Source organism: Drosophila kikkawai, chromosome 2L (genome assembly GCF_030179895.1).
Source record: "Drosophila kikkawai strain 14028-0561.14 chromosome 2L, DkikHiC1v2, whole genome shotgun sequence".
Classification (NCBI taxonomy): domain Eukaryota; kingdom Metazoa; phylum Arthropoda; class Insecta; order Diptera; family Drosophilidae; genus Drosophila; species Drosophila kikkawai.
Window position 1 is genome coordinate 28,862,000 of NC_091728.1, and position 26,248 is coordinate 28,888,247.

At 45.0% G+C, this 26,248-nt stretch overlaps 11 protein-coding genes across 11 annotated transcripts; 3 read left to right on the forward strand and 8 right to left on the reverse strand.

Annotated features, from left to right (window-relative positions):
* Nucleotides 1–799: 799 nt before the first annotated feature.
* On the reverse strand, nt 800–3,087 carry LOC138928575 (uncharacterized protein DDB_G0286447-like). Its single transcript, XM_070285829.1, has 3 exons — nt 1,824–3,087; nt 888–1,049; nt 800–822 (listed from the first exon to the last, which is right to left on the reverse strand). Exons 1-3 carry the CDS (start codon nt 3,085–3,087, stop codon nt 800–802), a joined length of 1,449 nt encoding a protein of 482 aa, XP_070141930.1.
* A 1,350-nt stretch (nt 3,088–4,437) lies between these two features.
* On the reverse strand, nt 4,438–7,300 carry LOC138928576 (uncharacterized protein DDB_G0286447-like). Its single transcript, XM_070285830.1, has 2 exons — nt 6,037–7,300; nt 4,438–4,568 (listed from the first exon to the last, which is right to left on the reverse strand). Exons 1-2 carry the CDS (start codon nt 7,298–7,300, stop codon nt 4,438–4,440), a joined length of 1,395 nt encoding a protein of 464 aa, XP_070141931.1.
* A 2,250-nt stretch (nt 7,301–9,550) lies between these two features.
* On the reverse strand, nt 9,551–9,961 carry LOC138928577 (histone H3). Its single transcript, XM_070285832.1, has one exon. It carries the CDS (start codon nt 9,959–9,961, stop codon nt 9,551–9,553), a length of 411 nt encoding a protein of 136 aa, XP_070141933.1.
* A 259-nt stretch (nt 9,962–10,220) lies between these two features.
* LOC121502546 (histone H4) lies at nt 10,221–10,586 on the forward strand. Its single transcript, XM_041776232.2, has one exon. It carries the CDS (start codon nt 10,252–10,254, stop codon nt 10,561–10,563), a length of 312 nt encoding a protein of 103 aa, XP_041632166.2. The 5' UTR covers nt 10,221–10,251; the 3' UTR covers nt 10,564–10,586.
* A 669-nt stretch (nt 10,587–11,255) lies between these two features.
* On the reverse strand, nt 11,256–11,695 carry LOC138929672 (histone H2A). The gene has a single exon (XM_070289136.1). The coding sequence runs from the start codon at nt 11,676–11,678 to the stop codon at nt 11,304–11,306; it is 375 nt and encodes a 124-aa protein (XP_070145237.1). The 5' UTR covers nt 11,679–11,695; the 3' UTR covers nt 11,256–11,303.
* Nucleotides 11,696–11,902: 207 nt separating this feature from the next.
* Nucleotides 11,903–12,274, forward strand: LOC138928580 (histone H2B). The gene has a single exon (XM_070285836.1). The coding sequence runs from the start codon at nt 11,903–11,905 to the stop codon at nt 12,272–12,274; it is 372 nt and encodes a 123-aa protein (XP_070141937.1).
* Nucleotides 12,275–13,248: 974 nt separating this feature from the next.
* On the reverse strand, nt 13,249–19,757 carry LOC138927867 (uncharacterized). Its single transcript, XM_070285839.1, has 4 exons — nt 17,106–19,757; nt 14,352–17,050; nt 14,011–14,204; nt 13,249–13,928 (listed from the first exon to the last, which is right to left on the reverse strand). Exons 1-4 carry the CDS (start codon nt 19,755–19,757, stop codon nt 13,249–13,251), a joined length of 6,225 nt encoding a protein of 2,074 aa, XP_070141940.1.
* Nucleotides 19,758–21,888: 2,131 nt separating this feature from the next.
* On the reverse strand, nt 21,889–22,672 carry LOC138929646 (histone H1-like). The gene has a single exon (XM_070289056.1). The coding sequence runs from the start codon at nt 22,636–22,638 to the stop codon at nt 21,889–21,891; it is 750 nt and encodes a 249-aa protein (XP_070145157.1). The 5' UTR covers nt 22,639–22,672.
* Nucleotides 22,673–24,355: 1,683 nt separating this feature from the next.
* LOC138928582 (histone H3-like) lies at nt 24,356–24,766 on the reverse strand. The gene has a single exon (XM_070285841.1). It carries the CDS (start codon nt 24,764–24,766, stop codon nt 24,356–24,358), a length of 411 nt encoding a protein of 136 aa, XP_070141942.1.
* A 290-nt stretch (nt 24,767–25,056) lies between these two features.
* Nucleotides 25,057–25,368, forward strand: LOC138928583 (histone H4). The gene has a single exon (XM_070285843.1). It carries the CDS (start codon nt 25,057–25,059, stop codon nt 25,366–25,368), a length of 312 nt encoding a protein of 103 aa, XP_070141944.1.
* Nucleotides 25,369–25,827: 459 nt separating this feature from the next.
* On the reverse strand, nt 25,828–26,233 carry LOC138927895 (histone H2A). Its single transcript, XM_070283259.1, has one exon. It carries the CDS (start codon nt 26,214–26,216, stop codon nt 25,842–25,844), a length of 375 nt encoding a protein of 124 aa, XP_070139360.1. The 5' UTR covers nt 26,217–26,233; the 3' UTR covers nt 25,828–25,841.
* Between the last annotated feature and the right edge of the window lie 15 nt (nt 26,234–26,248).

Consider the following 26,248-nt stretch of genomic DNA (forward strand, 5'->3'; position numbering starts at 1 on the left):
TTTAAGCCATAGTTTAGTGGCAAATCTATGGATGATATGAACAAATCAATGGATGAATGATTGCCATTGATGGGATTGAGACGTGTTGGCCCCCCAGTTGGACGCAACAACAAGCCGGGCTGATTGCTTATCCACTTGAACAAGACTTTGCCAGCCTCATTCAAATGATAAACGCTATGTGTTGGTACATGCCAACTGGGATGTTTCGCGTTCAAGTCACCACCAATGACGATTTGCGAATTTGGTGATGCATTTGTTATATCTGCCATTAGCGAATCCAAGTCTGACACAAGCAAGGGTTCAGGGGGACGTTTGTACAGCGATACGGCGACTAATGTTTTTCTCAGAGCTGACAACGATGACGACGATGGAGCTGATTTTGTTTCAAATGTCAATTCAATTGCTATAGCTTCAAGGTATTTAAGCGGCTTGAGATTGATGGGCTTGTATTTGATACCGTTCTGTATGCATATAGCTACAGATGTGCATTTGTTTTCTGGTTGTATTGACAGTGATCTGCGCATGCTACTGGTATCAGTGGCTCCGATTTGTTGTCGAATGAATTGATATTTCGTTAATTTCATCTGATGCCGGCGATTGAGTCTATGCTCAGCAATGAGCATCAGAAATGGACGATAATGGTTTAGTAGTTGATCAAATTCATGTCTTTTTTGCAATGAAACAATTGAGTTGACATTCTGAAACATACATCGTAATCTACGCATTCAATGGAGTGGATACTGACATAGACATTTGTATTAGGAAATCTAATAGCATTTGTTGTTTTTGTTTTTTAATCTCACTTGGATTTGTTGTTGGTGTCTGAATATTTGTATATTTGCTTACAGTGTTTTTCATTACGGTTAGGCAATGAAATATGTCTGCACCGAAAAATTCAAGGGCATCGCTATTTAGATTATTGAAAAGGGAGCTGGGGTTGGTGTTATTATTGTTCTTATTGGTACTTTGTGTAAGGTTTGACTTGTGCGGAGTTGCGAGTCTCGCCTCCATATGCTTTCTAAGCGTTGGATTTGAGGTTACAATGCGACCTGAATTGGCATTTGAATTGGAATTTTGGTTCAGATTTGGATTGAATAGAGATGCAAAGGATTTGCCATTTTGTATTACAGAGTTGATACGGTTATTTGTTTGTGCTCGTCGATTATTTTCAGTCTCTTTTCTTTCTTTTAGTTTTTTAAGGATATCGATGCGAACTTGACATATTTTGGCGTTGGCCGTGTGATTACCCCCACAGTTCACGCATTTGACATTACGAATTTGTTCCCCATTTTCGTCAAGTTCGTTTGTTTTCTGTACAGTACATTGTCCAGGTGGATGTGTATTTGTGCATTTTACACAGCGATGTGGCATATTGCAATTAGCCGCTGTATGAGTGAATCTTTGGCAGTTGTAACATTGCCGAATTTGGTTTTTATTCTTCCTAATACCCTCGATATTTATTCGACAATTTAGTAATGTTTTTAATTGTAGGACCTGTTTAATGTGTTCTGCCTTATCAATTTGAATAAGCCAGAATTTGTTTTTAAAGATTTTGATTGAGGTGATATTTACATTTGGGAGTGAGTCGGCTAGTGCCGACTTTACATCTTCCATTCCGTACGATTGTATGGGTAGCTTTTTGATGATTAATGAGTGATACTTTAACTCGTCGGGGGTGTATGTGTAGTAATTGCATTTATTTATCTTTAGTTGTTCTTTTGTTTTTATGAAATCTTCTAGTTTGTTTACTTTAATGTTGATTAAATTTTTATTTATAATATTTAAAACAAAGGTGTTATCCCTGATTATCTTTCTTAACATACCCGTAATTGCTTTTGGTTCTGCATTGTAGACTGCTATTATCGGCATCTTGGTTTTTATAGCTGCTACTGCTGCTGCTGTTGTTGATTGCTGCTTTTGTTGCGCCGCCTTAAATGCTGCTCCAGTTGAAGATTTAGCGGCCGCTGCTGTTTTAGCTGCTGCTATTGCTGATGTAGATGTAGACTTTGTAGCTGCCGCTTTCGCTGATGCCGCTGCTGCTCGCAGTGCAGCTAGTCGCGGCCCCAGAATTTCATCCAGCTCGGCGTCATCATCATCGCCGCTGTCGATGTAATTGATGTTTCCATCGTCGTCGACATCCATGGACTCTGCAGGAGGGCTCTGCCCATGGATGTTGTTGCTGCTTTTGTTGATTTTTATTTTGTATTTGTTTGTAGATGAATTTGGCTGTGCGGGAGGGCTCTGCCTTTTGTTGTTGTTTTTGTTGTTGTTCTTTTTAACTATTTTTCCGCTGTTGTTGTTGCTATTGTTGTTTTTATAGTTGCTGCCGTTGCTGCTGCTGTTGTTTTCGCCACTACCCATAAGTGTTGGGAATTCGGCGTCATAGTTGCAAATGTCTTCATTGGCTTCAGACATTTCGTCGTCTTCTTCGTGGTCATCTTCGAAGAGTGGTGCAAACTTGTTGCCTTCGAATTGCTGGATGTTGCCAGCTAGCCCCAGGCTAGCCAGCTGCTGTTTTATATTGGAGCCTCTTTCCACGTTTGCCAGACGTTGGCGCAGTAGGTAGATCTCCGTGCGGAGGCTGAGTAGCTCCTCCTTATCGATGAGGACTTTGTCCGTGTTGTTGTTGTTGTCGATGCAGCTGGTGCAGCCGTTGCTGCTGTTGTTGGTTTTCGGAACGGCATTGTTGTTGTTGTTGTCGCTTTCGTAGTGGATGCCATCGTTGCTTCCGTTGTGGAGGCCGTCGCTGATCATTCCGTCGTCACTGCTGCTGCCGTCGCTGCCACTGTTGTTGGCGCTTGACGTAGCTGCAGACGTGTCGCTGTGATGCTTCCTCTTACCCCTTTGTGTTTGGTGGGGGAGGGTCACACTAATCGTTTCGTTGATGCTTGCCGCTGCTGGTGTCGCAGAGAGTGCCAGCGCTGCGTTTGTTGTTGTTGCTTCCATAGTAGCTGCGGCCGCAGTTGAGGCAGCTGCACTGGTTTGTGTGGCAGGAGCCGTCGATATGCCCTCACCCTCGGCCATATCAGCTTGGTGGCCTTTTTTCGGGCTCTTGGGACTTTTTGGAGTTTTATATTTCTTGCCCATATAGGGGCTGATGCGATGATTTTTTTTAATTTGCTTTTCACACTTTATGTATGCGCTGGTAGCTGGCGCACATGGCTCACCAGTTAACGGCGAAAATGCCACAGCCGAGGGCGCGTGCCCAACGGTGTCGCCCGTCTCACTTGCACTCGTATTTGCAGGTTCCAGATTTCCCGCACTCGGAGTTAAGGTACTCTCCCCCTTACATTGGGGGATCACGCTTGCGCTCGCACCGATTAACTCGCTCGTTACACTCGCGTGCGATTCTGGTTGGTTCGCTACACAACCATCAACTGTGGGAGCTTCGTCTCTCTCCAGTGTCTCCTTCACTTTTCCACTATATTCTGTCTCTTTCACTTTTCAGTATGATTCTGTCTCTTTCTTTCTTTTTCAAATCACTTTTTCTCTTTTTCACTTTTCCACTTTTCCACTTCGGTCACTCAGTCAAGTTTACTCAGTTTATTACTCAGGACGCGGATGTTGCCACTGCAGAGTCGGACATTTTTGCTTCACTAATTATTTTCGAAAGCTAACGAAAAACACTTCTGTTTGTATAGAAATGGCGCGAGCAAGTTCAAGTTCAAGTTCAGGTTTATTTGTCATTTTGGTCTTAAGGCTAACATTTTTCCTTATTTTAAATATTTATAATTAAGTGACAAGCTTAGTATAATTTCTTTTAGGTTTGTGTTATATTGCCTCGTGCTATGCTGCTTATCAAGGCGTTAATTACTTTTGTGTTTTTCAATGGTACATTGTTTAAAGCATTTTTGTTTTTGATTTTTCGAGATCACTTTTGTGTGTTTACGTTTATTTACTTATTGGGGAAAAACTCTTTTTGAGCAAAACCCAGTATGCGCTTGGTGTTTTTGTGTGTTTACTAAATCTAAGATTAAAACTATGACTAGATATTAGGGGGAAAAAAGGGGGGGAACTATTTACAGGGGAGGAGGAGGTATAAAACGAAAAAATAAAAGGAAACGAAAAATAATAATGATAATGATAATACTTAATAATATTAATACTAGTAATTAATTAACTTAATTAATTAATAATTTAATAATTGAGATTGTAATTGTTTTTGTAATTGCAGTTATTTTCTATATATGTATATATACATATATGATAATAGTGGTAAGTTAAGATAGACAAAGGGTAACACCAATGTATAACTTATTGATTTATTGAAAAGATCAGGTTTTCTGCCGTTAAACGGTTTAGATTTGTACTTTGTTTCCTGTGGCAAAATACTAAATTGTTATTATCATCATACACCAGCCCGAGTTATTTGAGCTGTTCTAAATATTTCACATTTAAGTTGAGTGGTGAGTGGTATACTTTGAAAGCGCTCCTACCTCACACTATTTTTCTCAATGGGTTTTCATCAAATACCTGGTTGACGTTGGTGAAACCGATATCATCGGCACCTTGCCATTTACCATCATCTGTTTGGGTTGGACTGACGTTAACTATATTTGCTCCGACAGCTGTGTTTCAAAAACTTCATTGACGAAGTTTTTTACAGTTGTGGAGTGCCTCTGTTGCTGTTGCAATTGGGCGGCTAGTTATTTAAGATTTGTATTTAATATCGTTCGGTATGCATATTGCTACCGATGTGTATTTGTTTTCTGGTTTTATTGACAGTGATCTGCGCATGATATTGGTATCAGTGGTTCCGATTTGCTGTCGAATGAATTGATATTTTGTTAATTTCATCTAATGTCGACGATTTAGTCTATGCTCAGCAATGAGCATTAAAAATGGACGATAATGGTTTAGTAGTTGATCGAATTCATGTCTTTTTTGCAATGAAACAATTGAGTTGACATTCTGAAACATACATCGTAATCTACGCATTCAATGGAGTGGATACTGACATAGACATTTGTATTAGGAAATCTAATAGAATTTGTTGTTTTTGTTTTTTAATCTCGCTTGGATTTGTTGTTGGTGTCTGAATATTTGTATATTTGTTTACAGTGTTTTTCATTACGGTTAGGCAATGAAATATGTCTGCACCGAAAAATTCAAGGGCATCGCTATTTAGATTATTGAAAAGGGAGCTGGAGTTGATGTTATTATTGTTCTTATTGGTACTTTGTGTAAGGTTTGACTTGTGCGGAGTTGCGAGTCTCGCCTCCATATGCTTTCTAAGCGTTGGATTTGAGGTTACAATGCGACCTGAATTGGCATTTGAATTGGAATTTTGGTTCAGATTTGGATTGAATAGGGATGCAAAGGATTTGCCATTTTGTATTACAGAGTTGATACGGTTATTTGTTTGTGCTCGTCGATTATTTTCAGTCTCTTTTCTTTCTTTTAGTTTTTTAAGGATATCGATGCGAACTTGACATATTTTGGCGTTGGCCGTGTGATTGCCCCCACAGTTCACGCATTTGACATTACGAATTTGTTCCCCATTTTCGTCAAGTTCGTTTGTTTTCTGTACAGTACATTGTCCAGGTGGATGTGTATTTGTGCATTTTACACAGCGATGCGGCATATTGCAATTGGCCGCTGTATGAGTGAATCTTTGGCAATTGTAACATTGCCGAATTTGGTTTTTATTCTTCCTAATACCCTCGATATTTATTCGACAATTTAGTAATGTTTTTAATTGTAGGACCTGTTTAATTTGTTCTGCCTTATCAATTTGAATAAGCCAGAATTTGTTTTTAAAGATTTTGATTGAGGTGATATTTACATTTGGGAGTGAGTCGGCTAGTGCCGACTTTACATCTTCCATTCCGTACGATTGTATGGGTAGCTTTTTGATGATTAATGAGTGATACTTTAACTCGTCGGGGGTGTATGTGTAGTAATTGCATTTATTTATCTTTAGTTGTTCTTTAGTTTTTATGAAATCTTCTAGTTTGTTTACTTTAATGTTGATTAAATTTTTATTTATAATATTTAAAACAAAGGTGTTATCCCTGATTATCTTTCTTAACATACCCGTAATTGCTTTTGGTTCTGCATTGTAGACTGCTATTATCGGCATCTTGGTTTTTATAGCTGCTACTGCTGCTGCTGTTGTTGATTGCTGCTTTTGTTGCGCCGCCTTAAATGCTGCTCCAGTTGAAGATTTAGCGGCCGCTGCTGTTTTAGCTGCTGCTATTGCTGATGTAGATGTAGACTTTGTAGCTGCCGCTTTCGCTGATGCCGCTGCTGCTCGCAGTGCAGCTAGTCGCGGCCCCAGAATTTCATCCAGCTCGGCGTCATCATCATCGCCGCTGTCGATGTAATTGATGTTTCCATCGTCGTCGACATCCATGGACTCTGCAGGAGGGCTCTGCCCATGGATGTTGTTGCTGCTTTTGTTGATTTTTATTTTGTATTTGTTTGTAGATGAATTTGGCTGTGCGGGAGGGCTCTGCCTTTTGTTGTTGTTTTTGTTGTTGTTCTTTTTAACTATTTTTCCGCTGTTGTTGTTGCTATTGTTGTTTTTATAGTTGCTGCCGTTGCTGCTGCTGTTGTTTTCGCCACTACCCATAAGTGTTGGGAATTCGGCGTCATAGTTGCAAATGTCTTCATTGGCTTCAGACATTTCGTCGTCTTCTTCGTGGTCATCTTCGAAGAGTGGTGCAAACTTGTTGCCTTCGAATTGCTGGATGTTGCCAGCTAGCCCCAGGCTAGCCAGCTGCTGTTTTATATTGGAGCCTCTTTCCACGTTTGCCAGACGTTGGCGCAGTAGGTAGATCTCCGTGCGGAGGCTGAGTAGCTCCTCCTTATCGATGAGGACTTTGTCCGTGTTGTTGTTGTTGTCGATGCAGCTGGTGCAGCCGTTGCTGCTGTTGTTGGTTTTCGGAACGGCATTGTTGTTGTTGTTGTCGCTTTCGTAGTGGATGCCATCGTTGCTTCCGTTGTGGAGGCCGTCGCTGATCATTCCGTCGTCACTGCTGCTGCCGTCGCTGCCACTGTTGTTGGCGCTTGACGTAGCTGCAGACGTGTCGCTGTGATGCTTCCTCTTACCCCTTTGTGTTTGGTGGGGGAGGGTCACACTAATCGTTTCGTTGATGCTTGCCGCTGCTGGTGTCGCAGAGAGTGCCAGCGCTGCGTTTGTTGTTGTTGCTTCCATAGTGGCTGCGGCCGCAGTTGAGGCAGCTGCACTGGTTTGTGTGGCAGGAGACGTCGATATGCCCTCACCCTCGGCCATATCAGCTTGGTGGCCTTTTTTCGGGCTCTTGGGACTTTTTGGAGTTTTATATTTCTTGCCCATATAGGGGCTGATGCGATGATTTTTTTTAATTTGCTTTTCACACTTTATGTATGCGCTGGTAGCTGGCGCACATGGCTCACCAGTTAACGGCGAAAATGCCACAGCCGAGGGCGCGTGCCCAACGGTGTCGCCCGTCTCACTTGCACTCGTATTTGCAGGTTCCAGATTTCCCGCACTCGGAGTTAAGGTACTCTCCCCCTTACATTGGGGGATCACGTTTGCGCTCGCACCGATTAACTCGCTCGTTACACTCGCGTGCGATTCTGGTTGGTTCGCTACACAACCATCAACTGTGGGAGCTTCGTCTCTCTCCAGTGTCTCCTTCACTTTTCCACTATATTCTGTCTCTTTCACTTTTCAGTATGATTCTGTCTCTTTCTTTCTTTTTCAAATCACTTTTTCTCTTTTTCACTTTTCCACTTTTCCACTTCGGTCACTCAGTCAAGTTTACTCAGTTTATTACTCAGGACGCGGATGTTGCCACTGCAGAGTCGGACATTTTTGCTTCACTAATTATTTTCGAAAGCTAACGAAAAACACTTTTGTTTGTATAGAAATGGCGCGAGCGGTCTAGACCCGACGTCCCTCGTTGATATGAGAATCGAGGAGGAGAGCAGTATAACTATGTGTTTGGCAGCGCTCATTTACGTTGCCTATGTTTGATCGATGTGCAGTTTTAATTTCTTCTTTTCTCAATGTTATATTTTTAAATGGTAGAATGTTTTAATTATTTTAAGCACTTAAATGTTTCATAAAACATGTTTAGTTATTTTAATGTGAAATTATTCTTTGGATCATTTTGTAAAAGTGTCTGGAGTTCAAGATTTGCATTTTTAACCAAAGCATTTCGTGAAAAATCATCTGTTAAAATATTAAAATTTATGAATATTATGAATATTTTTTAGAAAGAGTGAAATTTGAACCTTTTACTTGCGGGAACACTCAAAATATTTTCGTTTTAAACGAATTATGGTATTTTTTGACCACTTTCAAATTGGCCCTTTCATACATAAATTGTCGGCTTTCTTGGTACTTTCGGGTATGGTTTTGGCTACCTAAAAAATATTAATATTTTAAAATATATTAGTTTTTTTCAATTTTGTAAAATAAATAGGACACATGTTTTAGTTAATAAAAGTTTAAACTGAATTTATGCATTTGTTTCTTGGAAATGGCCTATTATGTTCCCCATACAACGTTCATATTCGAGTTTTTTTGAGCACAGTACCCAAGGAGACGGGAAATGAAATCTTTTAAGCATTTAATTTGATGGATTTTTAGTTTATAAGTGTAATATTAATATCTTAAGAAAAATAGAAAAAACAAATTGATTTGTTTTTTATTACTTAAATAAAATGTTCAAATCAAGCAGTTTGAATACATTTATTTCGAACTTAATAACTTAAGTAAATATTTTATTTATACATGGATATACATGTAAACGGTCAAAATGTAGACATTTTTCGTGAATTTTTTAATGTAGGAAATAATTTCCTAAGGAAAAATGCCATTTTCAGGTAATCAGATTTCACTTCCCACCCTCTTAAAAAATAGTAATATTCATTTGTATTACCCGCATTTAGGTTCAAATAGAAGATAATTTCATGCTGATCATAATAATTTTTGATTCACTCCGATATGTTACATAGTTTTTTGTGAATCGTGCCCATAGCATAGGTAAAAATGCAAAAATTTTAAGCAGAGAAAAATACGTTTAACACTTATATACCTTGCGTATATAGTTGATTTGAGGCACTTGGAGTTGGAATTCGATAATGAAACTTACACAGTATATTCTTTGAGTAACAAACTATTTTTTAAACCAAAAAAAATTTTGGTTTACATGTATACCCCCCCTTAAGCTAATTAAAGTAAATATACTGGATTGTGTTTGATTAAAACCACATCAATTTGATCAAACACGGTACAATTTGGTTTTTTAATATACCTTTTTAATCTTTTAAAAATTCCCTGAATTAAAATAATATAAATGTCCCTACATTCCGTAGATACCAATAGAGTATCGCACTATCTAAATAATTGTAAATATTTGTATTTATATATTTTAAGATCGATCTCTGACTATAAGATATTTAACCATAAAAACGCAAAACCGGGAATGTTTTATTTGTAGTATGTAAATTATATATGAAAATGTATAATCTCTATTATAAATATGTTTGTGGTCCTGAAAAGGACCGATTTGTACAAAATGTATTGACGCTATTTGCTAGTCGAAGCAATCTCAACTTAAGCACGCTCGCCACGGATACGACGGGCCAGCTGGATGTCCTTGGGCATGATTGTGACTCGCTTGGCGTGGATGGCACACAAGTTGGTATCTTCAAAGAGACCAACCAGGTAGGCTTCGCTAGCTTCCTGCAGAGCCATCACGGCCGAGCTCTGGAAGCGCAGGTCAGTCTTGAAGTCCTGAGCGATTTCACGCACCAAGCGCTGGAAAGGCAGCTTGCGGATCAGCAGCTCGGTACTCTTCTGGTAGCGACGGATCTCACGCAGAGCCACAGTTCCGGGGCGATAGCGATGGGGCTTCTTCACACCACCGGTGGCTGGGGCACTCTTGCGAGCGGCCTTGGTTGCCAGTTGTTTGCGTGGCGCCTTGCCACCAGTCGATTTGCGAGCGGTCTGCTTGGTACGGGCCATTTTAGATTCTTCTTATTTTCACTGTCTGTTCACTTTTTACTTCACGAGTCTGAAAACACAATAAACGAGCTGCGCATTGCCTACCCTCTTATATAGCAAAACGTGGAGGGTGGAAAAGAGAGAGCTAGTCGAAGCACATGCCATTTCGTTTGTCGAGCACACAGCGAGAAGGCCATAGCGTTCGGGCTCGCTCGTGCAGAGCAGAGTTTAGGTATAAATAGGAGCGGCCGACGCGGCTTCTACATTAGTTCAGTGGTGACTTTCGAAGTGTAAAAATAAAATAGTGAAAAATGACTGGTCGCGGTAAAGGAGGCAAAGGCTTGGGAAAAGGTGGCGCCAAGCGTCATCGCAAAGTGCTGCGTGATAACATCCAGGGTATCACAAAGCCAGCCATCCGTCGTCTGGCTCGGCGTGGCGGCGTGAAGCGCATTTCGGGACTCATTTACGGGGAAACCCGTGGTGTTCTGAAGGTGTTTTTGGAGAACGTGATCCGTGATGCCGTCACCTACACTGAACACGCCAAGAGGAAGACCGTCACAGCCATGGACGTCGTCTACGCCCTGAAGAGACAAGGCCGCACCCTGTACGGTTTCGGCGGTTAAAAAATCAGTACAGTCTGTACTTCTCAACAATCGGTCCTTTTCAGGACCACCACTTAATTTCATAAAAGAGAAAAATTATCAAGTTATATTTCGCATATATCTTAACATTGAATATTCTAGCCCAAGAATGGAAATATCTTTATTTGAATTGGTCGGGGTTTCCGTAGGAAGACAATCACATCTTTAGGTAGCGTAAACTGTCTTGCAATGACAATCTTCATTGTCCATGTCCTGGAATTTCTCTGACGACTGTACTATTGGTTTCTGCATAGCGATAACCAAAAATATAAATATTATATGTATATTATATATATATAAATTTATTTATTATATAATTATTAATATTGTTTAAACTTAGCTAGGCATATTTGAAAATGTAAGTTTCTTTTAAAATAGTTTGGTCGTCCTGAAAAGGACGTTTGGGTTTGAGTTTGTTTTTATGTACAAGGTTGCTGGCACGCTTTTTGAACGCTTAAGCCTTCTCGGTCTTGTTTCGTTACTGGAATTTCTCTGGCGACTGTACTATTGGTTTCTGCATAGCGATAACCAAAAATATAAATATTATATGTATATTTTATATATATAAATTTATTTATTATATAATTATTAATATTGTTTAAACTTAGCTAGGCATATTTGAAAATGTAAGTTTCTTTTAAAATAGTTTGGTCGTCCTGAAAAGGACGTTTGGGTTTGAGTTTGTTTTTATGTACAAGGTTTCTGGCACGCTTTTTGAACGCTTAAGCCTTCTTCTCGGTCTTCTTGGGCAACAGAACAGCCTGGATGTTGGGCAACACACCTCCCTGGGCAATGGTGACGCCGGAGAGCAGCTTGTTCAACTCTTCGTCGTTGCGGATGGCCAGCTGCAGATGACGCGGGATGATCCTCGTCTTCTTGTTGTCACGAGCAGCATTGCCAGCCAACTCGAGAACCTCAGCGGCCAGATATTCCATCACGGCAGCCAGGTAAACTGGAGCGCCGGCACCGACGCGCTCGGCGTAGTTGCCCTTGCGGAGCAGACGATGGATACGGCCGACAGGGAACTGAAGTCCGGCACGGTTGGACCGGGACTTTGCCTTTCCCTTAACTTTGCCACCTTTTCCACGACCAGACATTTTCTCTTATTTCACTTTATTCACTGCACACACACGAAGAACGAATGTTGCCGGCTGCCCAGCTTGTCACGAATTTATACTTTTAGTTCTGCCTGTGCGTTCAGTTAGGGGTGGGTCGCCTTAGACCTGAAAACATTGCTTGAAAAAAAGTATAAGAGCGAACACCCAAGCCCGACTGCTATGAAAAGTGAGTTAATCGCAAAGTGAAGTGAAGTGAAAAAATAATGCCGCCTAAAACCAGTGGAAAGGCAGCCAAGAAGGCTGGCAAGGCCCAGAAGAACATCACTAAGAACGACAAGAAGAAGAAGCGGAAGAGGAAGGAGAGCTATGCTATCTACATCTACAAGGTCCTGAAGCAGGTCCATCCCGACACTGGCATTTCCTCGAAGGCGATGAGCATCATGAACAGCTTTGTGAATGACATCTTCGAGCGCATTGCTGCCGAGGCTTCTCGTCTGGCGCACTACAACAAGCGCTCGACCATCACCAGTCGGGAAATCCAAACTGCTGTTCGTCTGCTCCTGCCCGGAGAGTTGGCAAAGCACGCCGTCAGTGAGGGAACCAAGGCTGTCACCAAGTACACCAGCTCCAAGTAAATTTCCCCGCGGATGCGGAGAAGCATTAAAAAGGCCATTTTCAGGGCCACAAAAAGTTTTACCAAAGAATCTGAATTTTCAAAAGCCTAATTTTTCTTTAAATATATAAAGCTTCCATTTTAAAACCAAAAGCTGTCCTGTAAAATATAAAATCTATTTCGAATTAAAATTTTCCTGGAATAGTACAATTTAAATGTGACCCCTTTAAAAAATTTGGAAAAAAAAAGTAATTCTACCAAAAAATCGACTTAGATCGATATGCTGACCAAAAATTGATATGGTTTATAGGGTCGGACATGACTCTTGACTGCGATACGCTATTTTCCTCCGAAAATTAATTTATTAGTATTATTATTTATTATCAAATATATAAATACTTCTGGGTTTTAAAGGAAGCGGGAACACTATTTGTAATTTTAAAAAATTGATAATTTAGCTCTCTTTTAAAAAAGTTTTGTAGCCCTGAAAAGGGCTTGTTTAAATCAATTTCAAATTTCAGATTTCGAAATCTAAAATTGCCATAATTAAGATTGTTTAGGAGGGGGGCGATCCTTCCACTGAAGATCCTTGAAGAGTAAATTCCACCGGCGCAGAGAACAGAAAAAAAACCCAGGAGAGAAGAAAAAGTCGGGGGCGTCGTTGATGCAATTCACTCGATGACGATCAGCTTTATTCGGCTGCATACATGACACTAAAACTAAGCATAGAAAAAAGAGGCCAGAGAAGCTGGCTGCAGTGAGCATGGTGTTCGGAATGCACCCGAGGCCCGCGCTCGAGAGTGCGAAAGCGCTCAGCGCTGCGGGAGAGCGAGCGCGGGAGAGCAAGAGGGCGAGAGCGGGCGAGCGTTGCTACGCTGGGAGCGCTTGAGCTTTTGGACGCTCAGACGCTCGGCGGCCAGAGGGGGAACAGGGCCCCCTGGCGTGAACATTCTCCCCCCCCTTGCAATCACTCGGGTTGCAAAGGAACCGTCCTCATCATGGCTGGTGACAAGCTCCGGACACGATCCATCCGAAGATTGTGCTCTGGGTCACCGGCAATCCGTCGTCGATCTTTCGAAAGCCCGGTCTTATCACCCGCGGGTACATGTCGGCGCCCAGGATCACGGAAATTGAAGCAGGGCGATAGAACCGCTCATCGGCCAGCGTGATGTCCCGGAAGTGGGCACGCACCGCATCGCTGAGCTCCCGAACTGGGGTGCGGATGCGCACGCGAGGCTCTATCTTAAAGACAACGTCGAGCCGGACGGCGCTGTCGATCTTGGAGCCGATGGTGGCAGAACAAATCTGTTCACCCCCGACGTTGGTAGTCGGCAGGCGAAACGCCGCAGCTAGCGACGCGTCGATGCAGCTCATGGGTGTGCACGGATCGATGAGTGCGGCCGTGTCGAAGCTCTGAGTCCCGGTGTGGATCCGCACCAACGCTGTCGGCAGGATGTTCACGCTGTGCCGCTGCAGAAGCGACGACAGCGACGGAGCAGTGACCGCGGTCGGCTGCGTACCCGGACGAGCGGCGGAACTATGCCTAGGGGTGTCGGACGAAGCGCGTGGGGCTGTTGACGAGGGCCGTGGAGCGGCTGACGACGGCCTGGGCGTGGCCACGGTATCCTGTGACCGGCGGTTTGCCGGGCGAGACTGGCGTGACGAAATCGGCGATTCTGAGAGATGTAAGAGCGTGTGGTGGTCCTGGCCGCACGTTTTGCAACGATCACCCCGACGACATGACCCGTCAGAGTGCACGTGGGCCAAGCATCTGGGGCAGTACCGGTTGGCCAGAACGGCCCGGAGCCTCTTCTCGGCACTCAAGCGGCGGAATTAACGGCACTTTCGTAGCGGATGGATCCCTCTGCAGACTCGGCATCGGTAGGATTGCATACCTCGAGAACATCTGCTTTCGGCTGTACGTGGGCTTGGCGACATCGTGCGTCACTTGACTGGAGGAATATAACACATGGAGAAGAAAAACAAAAAGAATTAATCAGTACTGGTAAGGACTACGAATTGGAGCTACGAATTGGAACAAGACATTGAAACTACGGAACGGATCGGTGGATTAATGGAGTGGAGGGGCGGTTGGTTACTGCGGGCAGGCGATCTCCTCCATCGGAAGCAGGACGACCTTCGCAATGGGACGCTTGATGAGTCCTCGCGCGGTGCGGATGTCGACCACACGGACATGGCCATCGACTCCTGGAAACACCGCGTCAACTCTGCCTAATCGCCACTCGTTGGACGGAAGGTTATCTTCCTTGACGACTACCATATCCCCGGCACGGAGATTTCTTGTGGGAGCTCGCCACTTGTTCCGCTTATGGAGTTCCTTGAGGTACTCCTCCTTCCATCGCAGACGAAAGTGTTGATGGAGAGCCTTCAGATGTTGCCAGCGATTTATAATGGATGTGGTGACCCCCTTGATCTCGGGTTCAACCACGGCGAGGAGAGGGCCTCCAACCAGAAAGTGCCCAGGCGTAAGCGCCAACAAGTCGGCGGGGTCTTCGGACATTGGAGCGAGCGGACGCGAATTCAGGCACGCTTCGATTCTAGCCAGAAGGGTGGCAAGCTCTTCAAATGTGTACTTTCGCGTGGCCGTAGACTTGTAGAACAAGGTTTTGAAGCTTTTTACGCCTGCTTCCCACAAGCCTCCCATGTGGGGTGCTCCCGGAGGAATGAACTGCCAGAGCAGCTGATGGTGACTATAGGCCCCCGTCACAGCCTCTTTGAGAGCGTGGAGAAAGTCTCGGGAGACTTGGGCAGCCGCCCCTACGAAAGTCTTTCCGTTATCCGACTGCACTTGACGAGGACATCCTCTTCGAGACACGAAACGGGCGAAAGCGGCAAGAAACTTTTCCGTAGTAAGGTCGGACGTAGGCTCTAAGTGAATGGCCTTAGTCGAGAAGCAAACGAACACCAACACATACCCCTTGGTGATGAGACAGGCTCGTCCCGTATAATTTTTGATGTCGAAGGGACCGGCGTAGTCCATGCCGGTATATGTGAAAGGACGCGAGAAGGAGGTCCGTTCCTTTGGCAAGTCTCCCATGAGTTGCGTTTGCAACTTCCTCTTGTGGATGACGCAGACCTTGCACGAATATATGACCGACTTAACCAATTTCCTCACCCTCGGGATCCAGAACTTGGAACGGATCAGACGGATCATTAGCTGATTGCCGCCGTGCAGCGTTATTCGATGCGTAAACTGGACGATGAGTCGAGACAGATGGCAATCGTATGGGAGGATAATGGGATGTCGTTCATCGTATTGGAGAAGCTCGGAAGCTGTGACCCGGCCGCATGCTCTCATGAGCCCATTCGAATCAAAGAACGGGTTCAAATTTTGAACCAGACTGGAGGTTGGAATTGGTCGCTTTTGGCTTAAACAGCCCATCTCAAGGACGAAGTGCCTGCGTTGCGTCACGGAAATAAGAAGTCGCTCAGCTGACACGATTTCAGAAGCCGTCAAGTGATCCTCCACCGACGACAGGAGCTTCCGTGAGCGCTGAATGAAGCGATGGACGTAGGCGAGAACTCGCAACGCCTTATTGAGTGTGGAAAAACGTTCAAGAATGTCTTCAGGAGGAACCTTCGCTACATGGACTTTGACTGCTCGCTGCTCGAGGTCAGTTACAGGGGAGACATCGCCTTGCATGGGCCACTCGCTTCGGGGCCTTCGTAACCAGGCCGGCCCATGCCACCACAGTTGGCTGTCCGCGAGGTCTTGGAGCGCTACTCCCCGGCTGGCGAGGTCTGCCGGGTTGTGCTCGGAGCGCACATGTGCCCACTTCTCCACTTCGGTAAACTGGGTGATCTTGGTCACGCGATTTGCCACGAACGTCGTCCAGTGACACGCCGGCTTATGCAACCAGGCGAGAACAATTGTAGAGTCCGTCCAACAGTGCAAGGCGGACGCAGGCCCGGGCATCTTCGGAAGGATGGCGGCAGCCATCTCGGACAAGAGCAAGGCTCCGCACAATTCGAGCCGCGGAAGCGACAACGTTTTTACGGGGGCCACACGCGTCCTTGCCGTCAGTAAGGTCACCTCTACCGTGGACCCAACCTCCACCCGGACGTAAATGGCGGCACCGTACGCCTTCTGGGATGCGTCGCAGAATCCATGATGCTCGATGTTCAAATGCGGTCGGAACGTGACCCATCGGGGAATACGAATATTGTCGAGTGCGGAGTAATTTTCCAGGAAGTCAATCCATCTTTGATAAAAATCTTGAGGAAGAGTATCGTCCCACCCTAGATCCTGGAGCCAAATGTCCTGCATGAACATCTTTGCCCGGACAACGAAGGGGGCTAGCCAGCCTGCCGGATCAAAAAGTTTGGCAATTTGAGATAGGACCTGACGCTTGGTGAATGACGATTCCGAGACCAATTTTGGCGGAATGAAGAAAAACTCGTCGGACGTCGCTTTCCACCGCACGCCGAGAGTTTTAGCCGTGCTCTCAGAGTCGAGTTCCAGAAAATCGGAGTGAAGGAGATGGTCACTCGGGATGTTGGCCAAAATCGCCCTATCATTGGAGGTCCATTTTCTGAGTGGGAATCCCGCCGAACTCAGGGCACCCTGGAGCTCTCGGATAGCCACCTGCGCCTCAGTTCTGGAGTCGGCCCCCGCGAGGACATCGTCGACGTACATAAACTGTCGAATGATCCGACTGGCCTGCGGATACCTCGACTCTTCGTCGTCGGCGAGCTGTTGCAGGACTCGGATCGCTAAGAAAGGGGCACAGTTGACTCCGAAGGTGACCGTTTTCAATTCGTAGTCACGGATTTCCCCCTCGGGATTGCGAATAGAATGCAATAGAATGAAACGGTGTATGGTTGGGGTCTACCCAAATCTGTCGATACATCTTCTCGATGTCGGCATTGAAAACGAACCTAAAGTATCGCCACTTTAAGATTTGAATTGTGAGGTCGGACTGTAAGACCGGGCCCGCGTAGAGAATGTCGTTAAGGCTTGTCCCGTTTGCGGACGGGCTAGAGGCGTTGAAAACCACCCGCACCTTAGTGGTTGTGCTTTCGGGCTTGAGAACTGCATGATGCGGAAGGTAATACGTAGCGGAACGGCTTTTTGGAGAAACTTCGGCCATGTGGCCTAAGTCGAGGTATTCTTGGATTACCGAGTCGTATCGGGCCTTGAGGGGAGGATCCCTTTTTAGGCGCTGTTCGTTACGCAGAAACTGAGCCAGAGCGAAGGATCTTGAAGATGAGAGCTCGGAACCACCATGCTCAGGGTCGCGCAAGGGGAGCGTCACAACGTACTTGCCACAACTGTCCCTGCGGGTAGTTCGGACAAAATTGCGTTCACAGACAGAATCAGACTCGGAGACGATCTGTGAGGGCCCTTCCTCGACTTCCCAAAATTTGGTGAGGAGCTGGTCCAGCGAGTCGTCGGAGCCGCAGGTGACTCGTGTGGAGAAGGCGGACACATTTCGGGGGGCATTCGGAGATATGGGACCGGTCAACACCCATCCAAAAATGGTTTCCTGGCCGAACAGAGAACCACAAATATTCGCTTTGGAGTTGCCTAGGAGGACTGACGGAAGAATGTCGGCTCCTATCAAGACATCGATTTGGGAGCTCTCAAAGAACTTGGGGTCCGCAAGAGGTATGTCAGGAAGCCCCTTCAGAAAGTCTGGTGGGACGGGGTACGAAGGCAGACTCCCGGCCAACTGCGGAAGGACGTACGCTGCCGTTTCCAACTGCAGTCCGGGTCTGGAAGGCGCTCGAATGGAGAAATGGCAGAATTTCGTAGACTGAGCAGCAATGGTTTGGTTAAGGCCGGAGACTTGGGCTTGAATGGTCTTGAATGGCAGTTTCACGAGGTTGAATAGCCTCTCAGTAATAAATGTCGCCTCGGAACCAGAGTCAATCAAGGCACGCGCTTGGAAAGTGCACCCCAGATGGCAAATGTCGACGAGAGCGGTACCCAACAGGACGGCCTTTGGGCCGGAAGCGAAGCACACTTGTACGTCAGGGTGATCTTCTGAAGTGCTCGCGTTTCTTGGGGAATCCGCGGGCCGCGGCCTCGCTGGCGCAGACGGAGTCGGAGCGGTCGCGAATGGATTGCCACGATGCAGGAGGGTGTGGTGACGGCTGTGACATGTGAAACAGCTATGGGCACTTGTACAGTCCCGCTGCTGGTGCCCTCGTGCGAAACAATTCAGACAAAGCTGCTTCCGCTTGATGTAGTCGGAGCGACCATTCACATCCATTTCCAGGAAGCGCGGACATACCCGAATAGGGTGGTTTTCCCTGGCGCAAAGATCGCACCCTCTTGGGGCTGGAGTCACTCGGGCCTCATACGAGTTGAGCCGGCGCGCAGGGGCGCTTGCAGGGGTCGATCGGGGGGGAACCTGCCCCGAACTGCTAGGTCTGATATCGTCGATAGCCTCTAGAGTGCGGTGACGCTCAGTCAAAAACGAGTTCAGCTCGTTCCAGGTCGGAATTTCGGCCTTGTTGTGGACGGATTGCTCCCACATGGACAGTGTGGTTTTGGGGAGTTTTACGGAAACCATGTATACCAGGAGACAATCCCAGGTTTCGACTTGGATTGAGGACATCGATAAGGCGGTTAGGCAACCCTGGATGGTGCCTTGCAGCTCTTTCAGAGCTGCTCCTGACTCTTGGGGGACTGCCGGAAGGTTGAAAAGGATTTTCAACTGGCTGTTGACGAGCAACCGCCGATTTTCGAAACGTTCGGTGAGAGTCTGCCATGCGGAGATGAACCCTTCGTTTGTGAGAGGAGCCTTCGACACAATGGCATGGGCATCGCCACTTGTCTTTGACAGCAGGTGGAACAGCTTTTCCACCGGTGTGAGGCGCGAATTCTGGATGTAGATCGCAGTAAAAAGGTCTCGAAACGTTGGCCACCGAATATAGTCCCCAGTGAAGACTTCTGTGTCCACTGGTGGCAGACGACAACCCGTAGAAGGGGGTGGTTGACTACTGGCGGAAGCCTGTGTGGGTTGGAAGGCGGCCCTGTCAATTACGCCCTGCAGCTGAAACACACACTTCGAAAACACAGAATAGCAGTAGCTATACTTCGATTCTAGCTCTGATGCAATGGTCGGAGGATCGTCGGCTTCGGCAAGGAGGTCGGAGCAGCTTTCATAGCTTTTCTCCGCCTTTTCCCACAGGGCCCTAATTTGGTCCCGATGGATTTGGCACATGCCAGGGGGCAATCTGTCCGTGTCAGGGGCAGCCGGAGTGTGCAGGTTAGCCTCGAATTGGGTAACACGGTCTGTTGCGGCAATGAATTTTTTGAGGGCGATATCTATCGCCTTTTGAGCCATCTTGGACCCGGATCGCGTAGCTCTGGATGAGGTACTGGGGGCAGTGTCAAGGGCCTCTTGACTTTTTGCCCTTGGAGTGGCAGTGGCCGCCTTTGGCTTTAATTGATCCGGCCGCGGGGATCCGGACTGGGACCCTTCCAGAGTAATTGCTGGAATCAAAGGAGTCTGTTCCTCGTCTCCCGTGGGCATTCTTGAAATCGAATGGGTCGTGACTCAGTTGGTCGCCGCAGGAAATCCACACGGATTGCGAAGGAAAGACGACTCAACTCTGGTTCGCGGAAAGCCAGTGGACAGCACCAGTGACAAGAAAAAAATGTCGACGGCAAGCGAAAAGAGATTTCTCAGCGGAAAAGTTCGGCAACGAACCACAAACGATGGATGGGAAGCGATTGCAGCGATTGCTACTGCTGGCCGAATTAGTGCCGAATGTCGGACCCGGGCTTTGGATTTTAGGAGCCAATTGTATATTTATATGTATATGTATATTCCGTGGTTCGGGCGTGGAGCTCGTATGTAGAATTGGAAACTTTCTTTATTAATTTTACTCCGTAATAAAGAGAGACAAAAATTAATTTCAATGTTGGAAATAATTTAACGTGAAGTATTTGATTATTGACACGTAGTTGCCGCGGCACCGAAAAGGCTGACTAAAAAAAATATAACCCTTGGCGCTGGCTCGGAACAAAAAAGATTAATTTTTTTTGTGTTGGAAATAATTAGCGTGAAGTATTTAATTAACTGCACGTAACTACGACGGCGCTGAAAAGGCGGAATTAAAAAGGAATGACCCTTGGCGTTGACTTGGAAACCTCACTGTATTATGCCGTCGGCAAAGCAGTGCGTAAGCGGGGCGCTTACGAGAGATAAAGGCACCGAAAACCGAAAACAACAACAACACCAGCGCGGCTGATGCGGCGGTCAGCGCGGGAATCCGAAACTACCGTAAAGCGAAGTTTGGTTTTGCCGTCGGCAAAACACCGTATGAGCGAAGAGTTCAGGAAGCGAGAACAAAGCGGAACGCAAAGAAAAAAAAACAACAACAAAAAACGTCTGCTGTGGCGGTTGTGCGGATTTGGAGAAATAAACACTTGCACTTGAATTTCGAATCTTGGTTATTTTCGTTTGTTGGTTTTATTGTAATTTAATTCCTATATGGGCGGGCAGAAAATATAATGATATATGTATTTATGTGGTTGGATGTATTTGCACAGTGGAACCCCGCTAACGGCACTGCGGCGGCGTACAACAAAAAATATATAGTTGAGGCAGAAAATAGTTATATATGGACAAGCAGAGCGGATTTGTGTGGGGGTATGTGTTGGATGTTTCGACTTATGGTACAGTGGGAACACGAAGAGTGGACTGTATTTTTGGAATTTGGCATATAAATCTGTGAAGGCCTGTGAACCTTGCGTGGAGAAAACAAAAAAACCAAATGGCACACAACAAAAAATATATATGTTGACACCGGCGTATATTAATTGAGCCTTTTTGTTTTATTTATTTAATTTGATTTATTTATTTTCACCACACAATTTCACTGTATTTCGGCGGAGACGGACTTGCGCGAAAAAAGTATATGCAGAAATTATCACACGTATGTCTGTATGTATGTTGATGTACATATGCCTTGGCCGTTGGCGAGTGGAGCGGAGAAGCGAAAGGCGGAATTCGGAATAAATGGAATTTTCCTCAGACTGCCGTTGTGTCGGAAAAACTCGGATCTGGAGTTGACGCAAAAAGGAAAAATTATCTTGCAGCAGTGTGAACGAAATTGAATGTTCGGACCACTGCTGAAGACCGGCAGAGAGAGGGAGACAGAGGAGGCTCGTACTTATCTTAAGCGGAAAAATCACCGGAACTGCTGGCTGTGTTGCGGAAGGATATCCGTATCCGGCTCGAAGGACCAATGTTTAGGAGGGGGGCGATCCTTCCACTGAAGATCCTTGAAGAGTAAATTCCACCGGCGCAGAGACCAGAAAAAAAACCCAGGAGAGAAGAAAAAGTCGGGGGCGTCGTTGATGCAATTCACTCGATGACGATCAGCTTTATTCGGCTGCATACATGACACTAAAACTAAGCATAGAAAAAAGAGGCCAGAGAAGCTGGCTGCAGTGAGCATGGTGTTCGGAATGCACCCGAGGCCCGCGCTCGAGAGTGCGAAAGCGCTCAGCGCTGCGGGAGAGCGAGCGCGGGAGAGCAAGAGGGCGAGAGCGGGCGAGCGTTGCTACGCTGGGAGCGCTTGAGCTTTTGGACGCTCAGACGCTCGGCGGCCAGAGGGGGAACAGGGCCCCCTGGCGTGAACAAAGATTATCTTAATTTACTTCTTCGACGCCGTGGTCTTGGCTTTCGGCTTCTTAGCGGTAGCCGGAGCAGTTGCTTTCTTCACTGCCTTCTTAGGCTTGGCGGACGCTGCTGCCTTGGCCTTCGGTGCCTTGGCTGCCTTTGGCTTCGCGGCGGCCGGCTTAGCCTTTGCTGCTGCTGGCTTTGCCTTTACGACTCCAGTTTTCTTGGCATCCTTGGCCTTTGCCTTCTCAGTTTTCTTCTTCTCGGCAGTCTTCTTGGTGGCAACGGCCTTCTTAGCCTTGGGTTTCTTGTCAGCAGCTCCGGCGGCTTTCTTTGCGGTGGCTCCGGCTTTCTTGGTGACTACCTTCTTGCTTTTGACTTTTTTCTCAGCAGCCGCAACCTTTGGCTTGGGCTCCTTTTTGGCAGAGGCCGACAGTTTGAAGGAACCAGACGCACCCTTTCCCTTTGTTTGGATCAGCTTTCCATTAGCCACTGCGGACTTCAAGTACTTCTTGATGAATGGAGCCAGTTTCTGGGCGTCGCATTTGTAGGTGGCAGTGATATATTTCTTGATTGCCAGAAGCGATGAGCCACCACGCTCCTTCAAGTTCTTGATGGAAGCATCCACCATTTGTTGAGTTGGCGGATGTGATGGTGGAACTGCTGCCTTCTTGGCCTTGGTAGCTCCTGAACCAGATGCCTTTTTGGCGGCCACCTTCTTCTCAACTGGCGCTGGTGGGGCAGCCACTGGGGACGCGGATGTTGCCACTGCAGAGTCGGACATTTTTGCTTCACTAATTATTTTCGAAAGCTAACGAAAAACACTTTTATTTGTATAGAAATGGCGCGAGCGGTCTAGACCCGACGTCCCTCGTTGATATGAGAATCGAGGAGGAGAGCAGTATAACTATGTGTTTGGCAGCGCTCATTTACGTTGCCTATGTTTGATCGATGTGCAGTTTTATTTTCTTCTTTTCTCAATGTTATATTTTTAAATGGTAGAATGTTTTAATTATTTTAAGCACTTAAATGTTTCATAAAACATGTTTAGTTAGTTTAATGTGAAATTATTGTTTGGATCATTTTGTAAAAGTGTCTGAAGTTCAAGATTTGCATTTTTGACCAAAGCATTTCGTGAAAAATCATCTGTTAAAATATTAAAATTTATGAATATTATGAATATTTTTTAGAAAGAGTGAAATTTGAACCTTTTACTTGCGGGAACACTCAAAATATTTTCGTTTTAAACAAATTATGGTATTTTTTGACCACTTTCAAATTGGCCCTTTCATACATAAATTGTCGGCTTTCTTGGTACTTTCGGGTATGGTTTTGGCTACCTAAAAAATATTAATATTTTAAAATATATTAGTTTTTGTCAATTTTGTAAAATAAATAGGACACATGTTTTAGTTAATAAAAGTTTAAACTGAATTTATGCATTTGTTTCTAGGAAATGGCCTATTATGTTCCCCATACAACGTTCATATTCGAGTTTTCTTGAGCACAGTACCCAAGGAGACGGGAAATGAAATCTTTTAAGCATTTAATTTGATGGATTTTTAGTTTATAAGTGTAATATTAATATCTTAAGAAAAATAGAAAAAACAAATTGATTTGTTTTTTATTACTTAAATAAAATGTTCAAATCAAGCAGTTTGAATACATTTTTTTTTGAACTTAATAACTTAAGTAAATATTTTAATTATTTATTTATTTATTATGAAATTAACGCGTAATTCAAATTGCGCGAAATTTTAGTTTAGCTATACCAACTTTAGGCCTTAAGGGGGATATACATGTAAACGGTCAAAATGTAGACATTTTTCGTGAATTTTTTAATGTAGGAAATAATTTCCTAAGGAAAAATGCCATTTTCAGGTAATCAGATTTCACTTCACACCCTCTTAAAAAATAGTAATACTCATTTGTATTACCCGCATTTAGGTTCAAATAGAAGATAATTTCATGCTGATCATAATAATTTTTGATTCACTCCGATATGTTACATAGTTTTTTGTGAATCGTGCCCATAGCATAGGTAAAAATGCAAAAATTTTAAGCAGAGAAAAATACGTTTAACACTTATATACCTTGCGTATATAGTTGATTTGAGGCACTTGGAGTTGGAATTCGATAATGAAACTTACACAGTATATTCTTTAAGTAACAAACTATTTTTTTTGTTTTTTAATATACCTTTTTAATCTTTTAAAAATTCCCTGAATTAAAATAATATAAATGTCCCTACATTCCGTAGATACCAATAGAGTATCGCACTATCTAAATAATTGTAAATATTTGTATTTATATATTTTAGGATCGATCTCTGACTATAAGATATTTAACCATAAAAACGCAAAACCGGGAATGTTTTATTTGTAGTATGTAAATTATATATGAAAATGTATAATCTCTATTATAAATATGTTTGTGGTCCTGAAAAGGACCGATTTGTACAAAATGTATTGACGCTATTTGCTAGTCGAAGCAATCTCAACTTAAGCACGCTCGCCACGGATACGACGGGCCACCTGGATGTCCTTGGGCATGATTGTGACTCGCTTGGCGTGGATGGCACACAAGTTGGTATCTTCAAAGAGACCAACCAGGTAGGCTTCGCTAGCTTCCTGCAGAGCCATCACGGCCGAGCTCTGGAAGCGCAGGTCAGTCTTGAAGTCCTGAGCGATTTCACGCACCAAGCGCTGGAAAGGCAGCTTGCGGATCAGCAGCTCGGTACTCTTCTGGTAGCGACGGATCTCACGCAGAGCCACAGTTCCGGGGCGATAGCGATGGGGCTTCTTCACACCACCGGTGGCTGGGGCACTCTTGCGAGCGGCTTTGGTTGCCAGTTGTTTGCGTGGCGCCTTGCCACCAGTCGATTTGCGAGCGGTCTGCTTGGTACGGGCCATTTTATATTCTTCTTATTTTCACTGTCTGTCCACTGTTTACTTCACGAGTCTGAAAACACAATAAACGAGCTGCGCATTGCCTACCCTCTTATATAGCAAAACGTGGAGGGTGGAAAAGAGAGAGCTAGTCGAAGCACATGCCATTTCGTTTGTCGAGCACAGAGCGAGAAGGCCATAGCGTTCGGGCTCGCTCGTGCAGAGCAGAGTTTAGGTATAAATAGGAGCGGCCGACGCGGCTTCTACATTAGTTCAGTGGTGACTTTCGAAGTGTAAAAATAAAATAGTGAAAAATGACTGGTCGCGGTAAAGGAGGCAAAGGCTTGGGAAAAGGTGGCGCCAAGCGTCATCGCAAAGTGCTGCGTGATAACATCCAGGGTATCACAAAGCCAGCCATCCGTCGTCTGGCTCGGCGTGGCGGCGTGAAGCGCATTTCGGGACTCATTTACGAGGAAACCCGTGGTGTTCTGAAGGTGTTTTTGGAGAACGTGATCCGTGATGCCGTCACCTACACTGAACACGCCAAGAGGAAGACCGTCACAGCCATGGACGTCGTCTACGCCCTGAAGAGACAAGGCCGCACCCTGTACGGTTTCGGCGGTTAAAAAATCAGTACAGTCTGTACTTCTCAACAATCGGTCCTTTTCAGGACCACCACTTAATTTCATAAAAGAGAAAAATTATCAAGTTATATTTCGCATATATCTTAACATTGAATATTCTAGCCCAAGAATGGAAATATCTTTATTTGAATTGGTCGGGGTTTCCGTAGGAAGACAATCACATCTTTAGGTAGCGTAAACTGTCTTGCAATGACAATGTTCATTGTCCATGTCCTGGAATTTCTCTGACGACTGTACTATTGGTTTCTGCATAGCGATAACCAAAAATATAAATATTATATGTATATTTTATATATACAAAATTTATTTATTATATAATTATTAATATTGTTTAAACTTAGCTAGGCATATTTGAAAATGTAAGTTTCTTTTAAAATAGTTTGGTCGTCCTGAAAAGGACGTTTGGGTTTGAGTTTGTTTTTATGTACAAGGTTGCTGGCACGCTTTTTGAACGCTTAAGCCTTCTTCTCGGTCTTCTTGGGCAACAGAACAGCCTGGATGTTGGGCAACACACCTCCCTGGGCAATGGTGACGCCGGAGAGCAGCTTGTTCAACTCTTCGTCGTTGCGGATGGCCAGCTGCAGATGACGCGGGATGATCCTCGTCTTCTTGTTGTCACGAGCAGCATTGCCAGCCAACTCGAGAACTTCAGCGGCCAGATATTCCATCACGGCAGCAAGGTAAACTGGAGCGCCGGCACCGACGCGCTCGGCGTAGTTGCCCTTGCGGAGCAGACGATGGATACGGCCGACAGGGAACTGAAGTCCGGCACGGTTGGACCGGGACTTTGCCTTTCCCTTAACTTTGCCACCTTTTCCACGACCAGACATTTTCTCTTATTTCACTTTATTCACTGCACACA